At 41.2% G+C, this 16,925-nt stretch overlaps 1 protein-coding gene across 1 annotated transcript in view; it reads left to right on the forward strand.

Annotated features, from left to right (window-relative positions):
• adamts9 (ADAM metallopeptidase with thrombospondin type 1 motif, 9) overlaps positions 1-15,163 on the forward strand; it is a 38,761-nt gene extending 23,598 nt beyond the window's left edge. Inside the window, exons 29-40 of the mRNA XM_062469829.1 lie at positions 3,603-3,773; positions 5,278-5,451; positions 8,239-8,409; positions 8,553-8,747; positions 8,968-9,094; positions 9,191-9,285; positions 9,659-9,753; positions 9,868-10,001; positions 10,498-10,589; positions 11,826-11,930; positions 12,555-12,660; positions 13,157-15,163. Coding sequence (XP_062325813.1) covers positions 3,603-3,773; positions 5,278-5,451; positions 8,239-8,409; positions 8,553-8,747; positions 8,968-9,094; positions 9,191-9,285; positions 9,659-9,753; positions 9,868-10,001; positions 10,498-10,589; positions 11,826-11,930; positions 12,555-12,644 — 1,449 coding nt within the window. The 3' untranslated portion in view covers positions 12,645-12,660; positions 13,157-15,163. The remainder of the gene's footprint in view (positions 1-3,602; positions 3,774-5,277; positions 5,452-8,238; positions 8,410-8,552; positions 8,748-8,967; positions 9,095-9,190; positions 9,286-9,658; positions 9,754-9,867; positions 10,002-10,497; positions 10,590-11,825; positions 11,931-12,554; positions 12,661-13,156) is intronic.
• Positions 15,164-16,925: the final 1,762 nt, after the last annotated feature.

Consider the following 16,925-nt stretch of genomic DNA (forward strand, 5'->3'; position numbering starts at 1 on the left):
GATCTATTTTACTTCATGTTTTAGTTGTGGTGCACATGCAGTAGCAGTAGGAGTAATACTATTAAACTGTTTAGTGATTACAAGAGGCTCTTGAAATAAAATACATTAAATGTCTCTCATTCCAAATGGCAGTATTAGTCTGTGTTTCAAGGGCATATGTGTATATTTATGTAAGTAACTGTATTTATTTCATCTATATCATGTCAATATTTAATTTTATATGGATTTTCTGAACTTGTGCTTACTTTTAGAAAGGTTACGATTAAATTGAAATAGTGGTACTATTCAAACTGTTTCATTCATTCTGGGTATGTAAGGTTGTAGGTTACAAACTAGTGAAGTGGATGGATTCACATGCACCACTGCTAATGGATGATAATGTTGCGATAAGATCCCACTGAATGCCACTACAGTTAGCAACTAATTTACTGAACACCAACAAATGAGACAAAACATCATTCAGCATGCACTCTTGAACATGTCTGTTCAGAAGGCCAAAGTTGTTCAAAGTCACGCTTTGCTGAGATGGCTGAGACTAAAATAGTTTATTGAAATTGCATAATTACCATGAGGAACCACTAACATTAACGAGAACACATTCATCACTACTAGGATTATATGTGCAACCTTGTCGTGCTGTAAAATAGCACATCAACATCTACACACGTCAATTACAAAAGGATCTAGATTACTAGCTTTGGTTGCATAATAATTACAGTACAAACAAGGAAGTGGAAGTATCCTGTATCATTTTGTGAATGTCACCTATTGATTAGTTTCTCAGCAAATTATATCTGCAGACAAGCATACTTCTGGAACTAGTTTATAACGCAATTTTCTAACTGGTGCTTCTGAAAGGGCGTTTTCACTGAATGAAAATTTCACAAATCGCTGAGCAATATCTTTGTTTTCTCATGAGGTCAGGGCCCCCAATGACCTCTTTGAGCAATTATGCTCTTTCAGTGTCTGCCCCAGAGTTCAAAGCTCTCTGCATCAAGGTAAATCTTTATTCTCTGTGACACCGCCAACGTGGACCTCCCATTTAATTTAATGTGCTCATTCACTGCTAATGCCTGGTATGTTTTTTTTGTGCGTTTGGCGACGCGTGCTCTCAAACAACGTAGTCTCCCTATCTGGCCTTTTCCTGTAGCCTAATGTGGGTTCATGACATTGTTCTGATGGCAGGGGCCGGTGACAGTGACTCAGTGACTCAGTGAATGAAGGCCCGTCAGAAGGACAATGCAGGGGTGCATGGAGGGTCAGGGGTCACGTTTGATCTGAAAGGGGACCCTTCCCTGTGCATCTCATCAATATGGATGGACTTCTGGGAAATCGTAGGGATCCCAGGGGGGGGGGGGGGGGTGCAGGGAAAGACCTGCTGTCTATGGGGGTGAGGAAGGTCCCACCTCTTCCATTCCATTGAATTCCAGGAAAGTTGGCTTTGGAATGCGGTGTTTGGCATAATGCTGACAAAGGCATTTGTTTAATTTGACTCTGTAAATAAAGGCATCTGATTTGAAGGATTCATGTTGTGTCTGAAGAAGTGATGGTATATCCTGTTTTGAATAGACACCTACATGTCTGCTCTTATGTTTAGAATATGGCTTTAGAATATGGCTTTCAATATTGTATGTATAATCGACAGTTTGAGGTGGATAAAGGGTATGTTACCCAATAAAATGTTTTATTTGATTCAACTTGTGGAACATATTATTGGATCCAAATGTATGCCATTTCCTCTTCTTACTTGGTGAATTAGTGAATATTTGGCTTATGGTTAAAATTTTACTGTGAAGGTGGGTGATCTTGCTGGCAGATCCCTACAGCCATGCCAGTCCCCTTGAGCAGTAAGGTCAGGTTAATGTGCTGTGCATACTGTAGGAATTCATGGACGGAGAGTTAAAGTGTGGTTTTCTCTGACCCAGTTGTGATTGTCCTAAATGTAATTGCGGGTTATTTGAGTTGAGAAAATGTCTGGAAAACTAATTTAAAGAGTGAATAAAACTTTAAGGACTGGTCTGACAATTGCAAAGCACAACCTGGCAGCCTGCCTATTGTTGTAAAAAGTATACTTTTAATGATTTAAACCTTTTATTATAACCATTTCTTCTCAATATCCATCAGTGTCCATAGTCCTACTCTGTGTGTGTTCTGTTCACTCTGAGACTCTAACTCTCCTGTAGCATTGTATCTTGTGTAGATTGGTGTGGTATCGTATGGGAAATGGTTATGTATTGTATGTGCAATACAAATGTATCAGGAGGAATAAATCTATTGAAGCTCCAGTTATATCCAAGAAACTAGCATTACTGACACCAGTCTCTAGCGCCACCGTGGAAAACTGTTATTGTACCGCAGTGGATTGTGGGTAGAAATCATGCAACTAGGTCTACTACACTGGACTGACTGCTCATGGGCCACATTTTGTGACTAACCCCTGCTACCACAGACCTCTGTCCTCATGGTTATCTAGTCTATTGACATACAGTAGAACCGAACATAAATGATTATTTCATAACCAAATTTCTTTGGTAAATAGTTATCAAGTAATTGCACACTTCTGGCAAGTTTTGTGGTATTTCCTTTATTTTGATGGTTCAAACCAACACTTTTTGAAGCCGTTTTTAATGTTTATTTCCCCTGCTGACAGTGTAAGCTACAGCCTGAGGTGAAGGCAGCGTAATATACTCTGTGTGGCTATTCTCCAAAGAATATGAATTGTACAGTGTTATATTCATCAATTAAATGTATTTGTTTCACTTTTATTTTGCGTGGTTTAATTCACAAGAGACACCAACATACTGTTGAACGTATGCAAGCCACGTTCCTTCACAGCATTGTCAATCAATCCCTCTGTACCCTTATGGGAGGACCGTGACCCACTCTTTAGTAAATACAGAAGTCTTCCACTTTAGAAGCCTTACCTCTCCAGTCTAAATGAGGTGAGAGGTCATGGAGTGTTCCTGTCCAGCGTGGTCCCTCACTGGGCAGTGCAGCGCGCCATGCTGGGCTACGTACTCATTCAACCCTGGGCTGTCGTATCTCATCCATCCCCACACGCAGTGCCCCATTGACTACCCAGCCTGAACTGAGCAACCTCTATCTACCCCACCCCTGCTGAACTCACACTCCTGTGTGTGCCGCCGTGGGTGTGCTAGTGAGGGGTGCTGGGCTGTCACACTGAGTTACTGGAGACCTGCGCCTGCTCACTGAACCCGGAGGTGAAACAGACTGCCGCCGGTTAGCACAGAGAACAGTGCAGATTTCAGTTACGGTAGCCCTGGGATTTATTTATTTTACCTATTTCCTTTCCTTGGCTAAAATTTGGGGTCTGTCCAAAGTTTCATGTCCGTACAGTTTGTCGGTGTTATCAGGCTTGTGTAATGGGTGGAATGCTCATTTTTGTGTTGCATGTTTACTAATGTCTCTGACCTCTACAATGTACTATCATGTACGCTAAAACTGCATTGACTCTCAGTATTCCACTCCCTGTCCTCTCAAAACTGGTTTCTACCAGTTTTACTTTCTACCACCTTGAAACACACTGTACTGTACTGGTTACCCCTTCTCACCTCCTGTGTGTGCCCCTTCTCACCTTGCAGTGCTCTGCCTCCTGTGGTAAAGGCTTCAAGGAGCGTAAGGTGAGCTGTGTGACCCGGTCAGGCCGACTCGTCCCGGACGAGAACTGCCTGCACCTGCCCTCCAAGCCCAAGAAGCAGAGGAACTGCAGAGGAAGCCGCTGCTCCAAGTGGAAGCCGGGCAGCTGGGGAGAGGTACTCGCCTCTCAACCTGCAATAAAACATTCTCATTCCACCGCCGCTCTCACACTGACAGTCATGCACACATTTTTGCTCTAACCGTTGTTAATGCTTACCAGCTTGCTGATTTGTGTGTCTTTAGCACAGTTCAGCGGAGCAGCATTTCAGTGTCTGAGCAGCCTTTATACCATGCATGACCGCCGGCTGAGAGGAGTGTTCTGTTGCACATGGCGTTGTGGTCTGGGTGGTTGTAGCTCTTCCCTCTGGGTGGTTTGAGAGAGAGGAGCCCATACTGGGGCTACTTAAGTATCTGGGACAAGGGGAGGGGTCAGGGATGACTGTCTGTCTTTGATCTGAGGTTAACTGTTGCCAAATCTAAGCTTTCCTCCCTCTTCCCCTTCACTCCTTTCTCCCCTGCCCCCTTTCTTCCCTCTCTCTCTCTTCTCCCTCTTTCACTCACTTGTCTCATTCCACGTGTCACTTCCCCTGATTTTCATGTCCTGCCCTCCTTGCCCTCCCCAACGGGAACCATGTGCCATGTCTGCACCCCTCAGAGATGATCTGACTGACTCACACCAGAAACACATCCCAACATGTCCACCTAGACTGTCTCTCTTTCATCCTCTCCATTATTCTCTCTACTACTTCTGACATTTGTCTCTCTCTTTCCGTTTCTCTCTCATTTCACTGTGGGGCTCAGAGGAGATGGACATCCGTTTAGCAGAGGTTCTTTTATCAGAAAGCAGATGTTTTGTACACTGCATAAATTCCACCACAAGAAGAGTACCAATGCCTTGCCATGTGACAGAAATTATATTAAGAGAACTTGTATTGTGTGGAGAGGAGATTGCAGATGTACAGTCAGTACTTATTCACACATGGATTTAATTCACTAGTTTCTTACTTGTGGTAGGCATCTGAACAGACACACACAAGTCGAACCAATACTAAACTTTTAGGTTTAAAACATTAAGAAAGGATTGCCTTGTATTTGTGATGACCTGTTCCAACTAGTGCCACCAGTACTAGTACTCAACTTTTACAACGTTCTTCTTCCTCACCAGTTTGCTGCTGCTGTAGAAAATATTTATTAGCCAACTTAATCAGGTGGTACATAAAGTTTCTTTAGACATTTAGCTCCTCTACAACACAGGTTAATCCTTAGACTGTTACACTCTTAATTAATATTTATTATATCACAGATAATCGCTAATTATTTTATTACAACTGTTAAACCGTTACTTAGATTAGTTGGAGACCTGACCTTTCGTCAAGTTAATAGTATAAGCCAACACATTATAAGACAAATAAAGCAGGGTTCTACAGGTTATTCAACTGTAAATCTTTGTCTGACTACAAATTGCGTAACACATTGTACGCTATCTATTGTACACGAAGTTTTCTCAAGTGGTTATTGATGGGAATATGCTCATTACAATAAATTACATGATTTAAAGTAATTTATCAGAACTTTAGATTGTTAATTAAAAGTCATACCGTATATCATTCGTTATCACAGTGTTCAGTATCATGCGGGAATGGAATACAGCAGCGTGAGGTCTTCTGTACGGTTGGAGATCGACGCAGAGCTGAGGACACTGACTGCCCCCAATCCCGACCAGCCTCTAGCCAGAAGTGTATTTCCTCCGACTGTCCGACTCTGAATCGGTGGAGAGAAGGAGAGTGGCAATCGGTGAGCGCAATTTAGAGTTTCTTTGGTTGGAGATATTTGTATTCGCTAAAGTGATGCTCTGTTAGGTTTTTGCTCTCCCGTGTGACTGAGGTGTGAGAGACCCGCTAACACAGAACAGACCTCGCGCTGCACTCAAACATTTGCTGTCAGCAGGCCAGGGGGAGTTTGAGAGCGCGCATATGCGCGTGTACTGTATACAGTCAAATGAATGGAGAGTCCTAGCATACAGCATGTGCCTCTGTTATAATTTTCACCAGGGGTCAAGGTTAGTTCACTTTAGAATACGTTACATTTTTCCGTGGAATGCTGAAGTCGTCCAGTTATTATTGCCGAAATGAACATAGTTTATAGGCAACGACTATTTATTGGCATAGCTTATAACATTTGTAATTAACGATTTTTTCAGTTATTAAGTTCGGTTTGACTGTGCATAAACAATTTTTTCCTGAATTTCTGAAAACGTTATGATGCATTGCATGTAGGTCAACGAAAACATAAATCCTACCAATAGAACAAAGTCTGGAAGACCACACATTTACCGCCTAGGCACCCTCTTGCGCCAACAAGAACTGGAGGCAATTATGTCAATTCTCCTCGTGCTGTTGAAAGAGGTTTGGCGGGTCAACCATCTTTATAATCAGATCCAGAACTGTAACAAACCTCCCTTCTCCAGTTACCTGTTACCACCAGGGATTCCCTATTTTAATCGTCTAGTGAAAGAAGACCTTTAGCTCCAACTGTCAAAAACATAAAAGCTGTCCTAACAATTTAAATAAAACAAAAAATGATATAGCCTACACCATGCTTAAGTAACTGTGAAGTCATGGGAGTTCCTTTCGTGGCAGGAACAATACGGTGTGTATTATTTTGTTGGCTGTTACCTTCTCTGTTTATCAGAGATGGCAACAGTACGCACATCCTTCACTCAAGTAGAAGTACTGATATCATGTTTTAAAATACTCAAGTTTAAGTAAAGAAGTGTGGGCTCTGACATATAGACTACTTTAAGTAAAAAGTTTCCATTACTGTTGGATAACCTGTTTAGTGTCACGCTGGCAACTGGACCTCACCTCATATTCATACAATTTCGAACATCTCCCTCATTATGGCAATGGGTGGGACTTATACCTCACGATTCGATTCGATTTTTGATTTTTTTTTTCTTTTTTTTCCCCCACCCTTAGTGATCAGGAATGTCTCTATTCTCAGTAATGTCCTCATCGCCAACTCCCTGTCTCATCCATAACGTAGGCTACAGTTTTTTGTTTTTTTTTACAGTTTTTTTTAATTTTCTACATTTTCACACAGTGAAAAGAGAGCAGAGAGAGATCAATATAGATTCAAACTTAAGTAACGAGCCCGGCTTGAACATTTAAGAAGTAGAAAGTACAGATATTTGTACTTTGATCTGGAATGGCTCTATTCTCAGTCCCAAAAAAATCAACCTTTAGAAACTTTTTGCTCCAAACTTTTTTTGGGGGGATTTCTTTTATCGAATTTATTCACTAGTCACACGACACGAAAATGTTTCAAGTAATTTTGTTAATTTTTTTGGGTACTTCTTTTCGTAATAATGTTTTCAACCTTATGAAACTTTTTTTTTATATATATTTTTGGAAAAATAAATGCAAATATTTTATTAAAACTAAAGTAATGAGCCTGGCTGGAACATTTAAGAAGTAAAAAGTACAGATATTTTTGTAAAAAATTAAGGAATGAAAGTAGAAAGTTGTCAGAAAAATAAATAATGAATTTAAGTACTGATTCCAGAAAATTCGACTTGATTACAGTAACAAAATAGTATTTGTACTTAGTTACTTCCCATCTCTGCTGTTTAAAGTATAAAATATAGCACCTCCTCATTGGTCTGGCTTACCTGAATGAGTGGGCCGTCAGTGTACCACAGAGTCTTGGCAGTATTTTAACAAATAAGACCCCAGTCAGTACTGTGGTCAACCGTGTACACAGGCTACTCCAGACTGAGGCCCAGGGTCTGACAGTACTGGGAATAAAGAGACAGTTGTCTGCTGTACTTTGGGACTTTAGCTGTTAGTAATAGCAATAATAACAGTTTCCTCTCAGACACATATCTTCAAGAAATGGTTGTTTTGCATAAAGACTGAAGATTCCTTCAGATGAAATACCTGCCCTGTGTAGGCAACATTCCAACTACAGTAGGACAGCTCAACTTGCAATAACAATTCTAGGTATTTCAGCTGTTTGACAACGTAGAAGAGAGATGAAGAACAGATGGAGTATATTTGTAATAGCTAAAGTGTTTCTGACGCAAGGCCTTCTCTAAGCCTTTCCCATAAAATCCTGACCTCAGTGCAGCTCTCCAGCACTGATCCGAACGTCAGAACACTTGAATAAGCACAGGGATCTGAATTTACAGTATCTGTTGAAGGAGACGAAAACACGACTTTTACATTTTTATAGAGCACATGTGCTCACCAGGACTGTCAATAGTTTCATGTAAACAGCTTCAGCTAACAGGTTGGAAGAGGGTTTACTAACTATGTTTGGTGGAACTCTTTGGTATGCACAATGTCTTCCAACCTCCTATCTCATGAATTTACAATCTTTTTCCAATGTTTTGGTGGATCTCATTGATGGATGTGAAGATGGGCTATCTTTTCTTAATGAGAGAAAGTGTTGTGTTACAGTTGAGGCATGGTCATGCTAACATTTGGAACCATGCTTTGAAAAGACTACCTCCTTCCCATGTGTCGGTTAAGTGGCTGTTTTGATCTAACCTTCTTGCTTCTCTATCTTCTGCCTCTCCAGTGTAGTAAGTCTTGTGGGTCTGGCCACAGGCGTCGAGTAGTGCTGTGTGTGGACCAGAACCAGGAGGAGGTCCATGAGATGTTTTGTGTTGACCAGAGGAAACCAGCAAACTCTGAAAGTTGCAACACTCACATGTGCGAGTTCATCTGGATCACAGGAGAATGGACTGAGGTAATTGGGTTTTGATTCAAAGCTCCCACCTGTGTTTTTATCTTGGACATGACAGTAAAATGTGTAATTGTTTTTTAACAGCCAGGAGAATTTCAAAAGTATGCTTCAACCGTATCATAATGTCTCTCTCTGTCCTGTCGTAGTGTTCCACCAGTTGTGGGCCAGGCTACCACAGACGCTTGGTCTCCTGCAGTGAGGTGCATGGTGGGAATGATAACTATGAGTATGGCCATCAGTCTTCGTCCAACTGCCCTGGAACCCCCCCTGAGAGCTACATGCCATGTAGTCTGGGCCCGTGCCCCCCAACTCCGGAGTGGAGGGCAGGAATTTGGGGGTCTGTAAGTAGCTGCTGCTTAAAAATTCCTGAAAAGTTTGATCATGTTGCACGGTTATTGTTATTCATTATACTCTCAGTATAAACAACACAAAACAATAAAAAAAATCTGCATAAAGTCTAAATTCTCAATTCATTCTTGGGCAATACTTCCTGTAGAAACATTCCTGCTCCAGTACTTTTAGGAAACGCTTACTTGAGCTCTTCTGCTCTGTGTGCCCCAGTGTTCAGTAAGCTGTGGAGAAGGAGTTATGGAGCGGACTGTGCAGTGTACGTCTGAGGGCCGTGGTGGTCAGACGTGTCTGTCCAACACCAAACCAGAGTCTAGAAAAGTCTGCAGCAACCCTGCCTGTGAGTCAACACATCAGCCGTGTGTTTTCCGTTCTTCACAAAATTCTTTCTTTTTTTGTCTTCCTCTGTTCAGCACAATGGTTTTGTCTTTTGCAGGCCATTTGCCCACTAGCTGTAGAGGCATCCAGCTCCTAAGTGGCTCCCAGGCAGATGGTGAACAGTTCCTCAACATCCAAGGAAAAGCACTCAAAGTAAGATACTTGATCACTTGATTTTTGTATAGAACATTTTATAGAGGGGTCAGTCACTGATTTTACAAGTGGAAAGAGTCATGAAATGGATTAGTGCAAGTTGACATCCGAGCAGTAACACTCCATAATCCAGAGTGCAGTGCTTTGAATGGACCAGAGGACCAGTGTTTTGTGTCTCACAGACAGATGCACCTCATTACTGGGCGACACACGCTAAGGGGAAGTTATTTAGACTGTCTGCCTGTCCACTAGAAAGCTTAGCCTTGGTCAGCATAAGGGATAGCATGTGTCTTATTATTTCCATGATTTAAATTTCCTCTGGTTGGCTTCTCTCAGTTTCCTTCTCTTTCTTGTCCCTTCTCCCCCTCCTCAGGTCTACTGTGCAGGAATGCAGACAGACATGCCACAGGAGTACATTACCTTGACAACTGGCGAGGGAGAGAATTTTTCTGAGGTCTTTGGCTTCAGGTAAGTCAACTAATTAGATATTGGGATGACCAGATCCATCATAGGATTATGACCACTGTGTCCTGGGTGTGTGTGTGTGGGGGTACTTAAGGTATGTGTGTGTGTGTGTTTTAGACTGATTGACCCCACACAGTGCCCAGCGAATGGCACCAGGAGAGAGGACTGCCAGTGTAGGAGAGACTACACAGCCGCTGGTCTTTCCACCTTCACCAAAGTTCGCCTGGACATCAGCAAGATGCTGATCATTAGTAAGTGGACCGCAGAAAACATCTAAATACCAGTTAAAATACTTTAGGAGGAAGCACACTCACAAGGACTACACTTACACACACAGAGACTGCCAATGTGTTAATTACAGCAACGCTAATAGCAACATTTAAAATAGCTGAGTGTTTAGCCTGCTGATTTAGCCAAGTATGCTCTAAAATGAGAGCTTCCATAGCCATTTCATTAAGTCCAAGCTCAGTGAGGTTAATGGGCTCAAGATGTCTTTTAGGGTCATGTAGGAACACACAATTAAAAGGACTAAAGGGATTGGTTGAAATTGCACTAAGTAGATAGAATTAAACTAATATTGCCTTACAGTGACTCTTAAAGCATGGCTTGATTTAGCCCATGTGAAAGTGTGTTCATTACAGGGGATGGAAGCTTTTATTTATGTATTTTATGTGAGCTGTAATGGCACTTCAGGCCGGTCATATTTACAAATATACTCTGCTGTTGTTTTGCTTTCCTGTCATGCAGCCACAGACTGGCAGTTTGCGTCCACACGCGAGGGCCACCGAGTCCCCTTCGCAACTGCAGGTGACTGCTACAGCGCAGCTCGTTGTCCACAGGTGGGAACTACAGTATGTGTGTGTGGGGAATGTGTGTGTGAGCGTTAGTGTATGGGTGTTGTGTCCGTAGGGATGGGCCACAGTCGATACACCAAGCCTTAGTTATAGTCTGTCTGAACACACTGCACAGCCCTGGCTGCACATCCTGTTAGTCTGAGGGGAGAGGAGCAGGACACTGGCAGTGCACAGCAAACTGACAAATACTCCCCCACAAACACACACACACACCTCCACCCTGTACAGCTGGGAACCATACTGTTCAGTGCCATGTGCTGTCTCTCTCCACTCTCTCACTGACTCACATTATGTGTTTTAGACCACATCAGCCCCAGTGTCTCTCCACAGTGTTTTAATGCTGGGTCACAGCTGCTCTTTGCCTGTCTGGTACAAGGCTGTGTGTGTGTGTGTGTGTGTGTGTGTGTGTGTGTGTGTGTGTGTGTGTGTGTGTGTGTGTGTGTGTGTGTGTGTGTGTGTGTGTGTGTGTGTGCGTGCGTGCGTGCGTGCGTGCGTGCGTGTGTGTGTGTGTGCATATACAGTATGAGAGTGAGTCGTAATCTGAAAAGAGTGACCTGCCGTTAGTTCACAAAAGATGACCCTGTTTTCTTACAAGGCATTTATAGCACCCCTGGCGTGTTTGTGTGTGTGTGTGTGTGGGGGGGGCATCTGTTTATGTGCATATTTCAGTATGTGAGTGCCACCCTTTCCCACAGTTTCCCCCACCTTCCCAATCTGCAGCACATATGACCTGAGTCTCTTACATGTTGACTTGCAGACTGCAGCCAACCACAAGGGAAAGCCAGTAAAAGTATATGAGAAGAAAGGTGTCTTTCTCAACGAAAACCTTTCACCCACTTTCTTCCCCCCTTTCCTTCCCCAGAGTCATTGGTTTCCATGAAAACTCCTAGCAATTAAAACAAGCACATATCAACACATCCAAAGTGTACATTCTGTTTACCTGATAAATGTATAGGTTCCACATAGTGGAAGTGTTTTCACCACATATCTCAGGTTTCACAAGAGATGTGTCTCTGCTTACTTAATTATTTACCACAAATAGTTTAGTTCTTTGACAAGCACGGACTATATGTAATTCATTCAAATGTACTGTACTGCCCTGGGGTACCCAAGCCCAATATTCATCAGTTGCTCACTAGTGCCCCCAACTGTAGGCCTGGTGAAAGTTCATGTACATAACTCTTAAAAATTATTTTTCTGCTGTTATCTCTTTCCATACAGGGTCGTTTTAGCATCAACCTCTCAGGGACAGGTTTCCAGGTGGCAGAAGACACCAAGTGGATCTCTCAAGGAACCTATGCAGTGGCAGACATACACAGGTCACAGGTATATGCCGATTTGCACATGATTAAAACGCCCAAACAGCCCTTCTTTATCCTTAACTTTCCAACTGTTTATTTATCTTTATGTTACCTTTTTTTTTACAATTTTTTTCTTTCCTCAACCTATCCATTCTTTTGCATCTCTCCCTCCATTCCTCCTGGTCTCAGAGTGCTGTCTGGGCAAAGGCCCAAGTGCGCTACTTAGCCCTGAATCCACTGGCTTCCAGTGAGAGAGAAACCTTATTGGGCAGCTGCCCTTGGAGTGGGTCCTCTTGGTTTTGTAATGGAGATCAGGCCAGGGACACTTTTGGCAGGAGCAAAAAGGGTGGAAGGAGATGCAGGAGAGTGTTCACAGCCTGATGTCCACAATGAGAGAGCGCTCCCTGGGCAAAATTAGTTAACTAAACTTTGATTTCATTCTTTGGGTGGTTTGCAATGATTACATTGTCCAAAGACAGTGTGACTGCTACAGCATAGCAAATCTATGCCTCCATTCGCTGAGATTTCAGTTATAAATGCGTCTTTTTTTTCTTCTGGTGCCTCCAGGCATGGCAGGATACCAGCGCTCTAGTACAGTATCCAGGACAGTTAGCTGACTCGAAGGTTGTGTTTCCTCTGATGTCCACAGGATGGCAGCAGACTGACAGGAATGTGTGGGGGCTACTGTGGTAAATGTACTCCATCCACCGGCTCTGGTCTGTTTATTACAGTCAGATAAAGCAGTCATCAACCAGGTGTGTATAGGGTGTGTGTATATATGTTATATACCATGCACAACTGTATTGTTGCTTTATTATATAATCTGTATTACAAAAGTAGCCAACAATTTACGTTAAGGTTACATTAACTAGTGTGTAACTACATAGCAATACCTATAAAAACACTGTAGGTAGATAGGAAAGGCTGATGTAGTATGGGGGAGTGGCTTAAGGGGAAAGTGTATATTGTGAAGGGGCAGTTCAAAGTTGTGCTACCGAAACAATCAATGTTAACATCCAGTTACCTCTGGAAAGCACAACCTCCCCCCATACCAAGTTTCATCTGTAATAACTTGTACCGCTAACAAAGTAATGAAATGTAATTACATTTCAGTTAAAAAGTAACAACATTGTTGTTACTATTGGCATTGCTATGTAGTCTCATGGTAGTATGTAATCTTAATGTAAAGTGTTGTCCTATTGTAAGCACCTAAATCCTTCTTACCTTCTTATCATCTCCTCTCACCTGCAGTTGCGTTCAGGTGCTTCAGAAGTCAATACGTCCAGTGTCTCAGTGGTGCTACAACAAACAAGAACTCCGTCCTTCAATTGACCTTGATTCCCTCCAGTGTGTACATATGTCATTGTAAAAGGTGTAAGTAGTGTACATAGCATGGTAAATCAATTATTTATTGTACTCAACATTTATTTTTGTATTGTCAGATAATTTATGGTGTTTTCCAGGCCAACACACAGCATGTGTATGTAGCTATCGCTGTTTATATCTTTTTGCTATGCATTTTAGGACATAAACCCTAAACCACACTGCGCTTACTTAGTTTTTAAAAATCTGATTCTATATAGCGTACTCTCCTCCAGTGATATATCTCGAATGAATTGAGAGCTATCTGATCCTTTTAAGCTGTAAGTACCAAGCTTGTTCCTCTTTGGCTAGCCCAGCAGTGTTCCTACTCAGGTTTAGAAGGTATTTAATGAATCCTACCCAGGTCTTCCTCAGAGCCAGTGTGCTGTTGGTTTTATGTAGCCAGGGGTCTGAACCTGTGACGTCTGGAGGAAGTGAGGTCAGATGTACTTTGACATATGGTTCCGTATTATGTTTTTAGAATGCAGGAGTCAAGGATGCATGGTGAAAAGTAACTATGAAATGCAGGTATAGTTTTGAGAACTGAAATACTGTTGGAGTAAGTGAGAGTAAGTGCACAAAGAGAAGAAAGTTGTATTTTTTTTGGTAGGGATGTCAATTTGAAGAGTAGAACAGAATGTGTCAGGAGGGTGAGATTCACCGCTTTTGGGACTTGGAGGCAAGCTAATGGCGCAGAGGCCGAGTTTGTCTGTATTCCGGGATAAGAAGTGGAATGCTTCAAAACATCAGAGAGACTCACTTTACACTTGTTCTTAGTTTCCCTGGTAGTGTAAAATTACAGATAGTAGCAATATTCTAGAGAGCTGCCATATTCCCATGGCTAGACAAAAATGAAAGCATGCAAAGTTCATTGACTAACTCCAGAGACAATTCTTAAACATCCAAAATGTTTAGGTGTCAAGAGTGCTTTTAATACCTCACCATTCTAATGTTTTCACCTTTTCCCCTTTTCTATTATGCGTTGATGAATTATGTCAAATGTATCGTACAGTTGTCGACATTATCAGGGTACTTTTTTGTCTATGTACTTTTCATCTACTATGCAATTATATTATATTATTCTTATGAGATGAGTGATTATGAACTGATTTATAAAGAAATGCCATCCAAAAATCTAAGGTTTCTAGATTTCTCACCCACACAAAAGATACTTGACCCATAATTATCGTTTGTGGCTGTTTTTAGTGAGCTAGTATTACCTACAGAGTTCAAAGCCATATTCATCAGTACTTCCTGTAAGTGGTACTAAGCTTTTCTCTCAGTAGGATATAATGACCATGTACCTCTTCCACTGTCATTTTTCCTTTATAACTCTGACAAAGGGAATTAAACTATTTTAGACTTTATTTTAATTGTGCATAGTTATATTCAAATTAAAGTGGTTTAATGTTCACTATCGGAATAATTATGGTCTCTTCTGATTGTGAATGTTGTATTTCTCAGGTGCTAAAAATGAAGGGATTAGTAGGTCATAAAAATATTTATTTTCCAAATTTGCTGTTTATTTATCAGGTAAAAATATAACAAAAAAATCACTATTATCAAGATTTAATCAACATAAATAATAAATCATCATAAGAGATTATTTGTTTAAATGCAGGTATTTATTATACGTTATATGTACATACCTTTTAACTTGAATTATTCAGATTATATGCAATCATGACCAAAATTGTATCAAGTATTTTTCACCGGGTAAACATTTATTTTTTATTTATGTCATGCCTGCATAAAATGTTGAAAAATGCCATTTGAATTGTATGATTTATGTATGAGATCATTTAAGGGATGTATCAGAGAGAAACCACACAACCCGTCCATGCCTATGCTCTCTGTATGCTAATAAATCATTTTCATTCCCAAGCCTGGCATTGATGTACTGCCTCACTATAATGTATATTATTACAGCTATGAATAGACAATAGCATTATATGTCCGTGTCATAAAGCTCCCCGCTTTCATAACTGTCTCCTAATCATCTTTAACACACTTTCCCCAACCATAAAAGACAGCTTTGTAACCTGCAGATGCTGTTGTTATGGTTTAACTGCTTGTGTTTGTCTTGGCGGTCCTTCCTGATCCTCCTGTGCGTAAACACACTGAAACACCCTTTGTGGGCTCAAATTATTTGTGGATATGTAGATTATTTTGACCAAGAGATCCTGAATCTTACCTGAACTTAGTCTCAGGTGTTGTGTGTCACACAGCATATTACTAGACTATGAAAGAGAATTGATAATACATAGCTTATTCTTTGACTGTGGGGAACAATGAATATGGATTTGCTAAGCATAGCAACTCACTCCACTGTATGTAAATCTTGTAATCTACATTTCATCCTGTTTCTAAATCTTAGGTGTTATGCAGTGGAGGAAACTGGCAGATGCTTTTCGTTACAACTGTCAAGTGGCTGTCAACAGTTCTAAGGGGATTCTTGGAATGCCAGGGTGTTATTTACAGAATCATAAAATGTAAGAATGAGAGAGGGAGTGGGAGAGAGAGAACTTTCAACAACAAGCAAGGGTTTATTAAACTCGAAGAGCCTTCAGTACTGCTTCATAAAAGCGAGATCGGTTGAGAGGAATGGATGGAAGCACTTTACCTAGCAGACGTGTTCCTAGAAATGAAACGCTGACAGGGAAATGGGTTTATTTTAGGGGTGGGAATCTTTTGGTACCTCACGATTCGATTCGAATCGATTCTTAGGGTCACAATTCGATAAAAAATAGATTCCCGATTTTTTGGATTTCAATTTTTTTTATTATAAAACGAAAAAAACGAAAAAAAGAATTTTTAAATTTGTGAATTAATGTGAATCGCTACAAGACTGAATCGCAATTCAAATGTGAATCTATTTTTTCCCCAACCCTAGTTTATTTTACTCTCTCAAAAAAAATGTTGCATTCCTCTCCAGACAATTCATGATAAACCGTGAGCTGAGCAATAAAGGGCTATTTAATATCTAGGTGAGGATTTTTGCATGTTTAAAACCGCAGGTGTGTGGCAGACTATAGTACGTAGCTCATCTGTCAGATAAGATCAAAACAGCCTACAGTCACCATACGTATGGAAATCCCTTGACCACAGATTAGATTACATATCCCACTGATCTTGTGTGTTCCAGTTTAGGAGATGGCAGATATGGGCTCCGGAATAAGTCATGGCTATTGATTCAGAACAGATATGATTATAGAGGAGGGGTATTTTTTTCTGGTGCTGTAAAATAGTCTTTATTGCTTCTTGAATGTGGTCTTCTGTGTTTGTGTAAGGTGTGTGTGTGCACGCTCGTGTGTGCGCGTTACTTATTGTTTACTATCTCCATGGATCCTCTTACAGGGGCGTGCTCTGGTTGAAGGAGACCTAAAGCAAACACCTAGTCCTAGTCAAGCCCTGGACGTGCTCTCAAGAGAAGAAACAAACGGCTTACATTTCTACATGTAAAAGGTAGGCTGAGTTCAGTATATTCTTTCACTGGTCATCTATGCTTTACTATCTTCTCTGTTTGCACTTGTGTTTAGCACATGTATGTTTTGGAGTGGGCGCAGTAGAATCTTATGAACTATTCATAGTGTCACAGCTCTTCCCGCACATACAGTCTCCTCTGGCACTACTCAATCTGGGCCAGACTGCTGAGTGA

Source organism: Osmerus eperlanus, chromosome 1 (assembly GCF_963692335.1).
Source record: "Osmerus eperlanus chromosome 1, fOsmEpe2.1, whole genome shotgun sequence".
Classification (NCBI taxonomy): Eukaryota; Metazoa; Chordata; class Actinopteri; order Osmeriformes; family Osmeridae; genus Osmerus; species Osmerus eperlanus.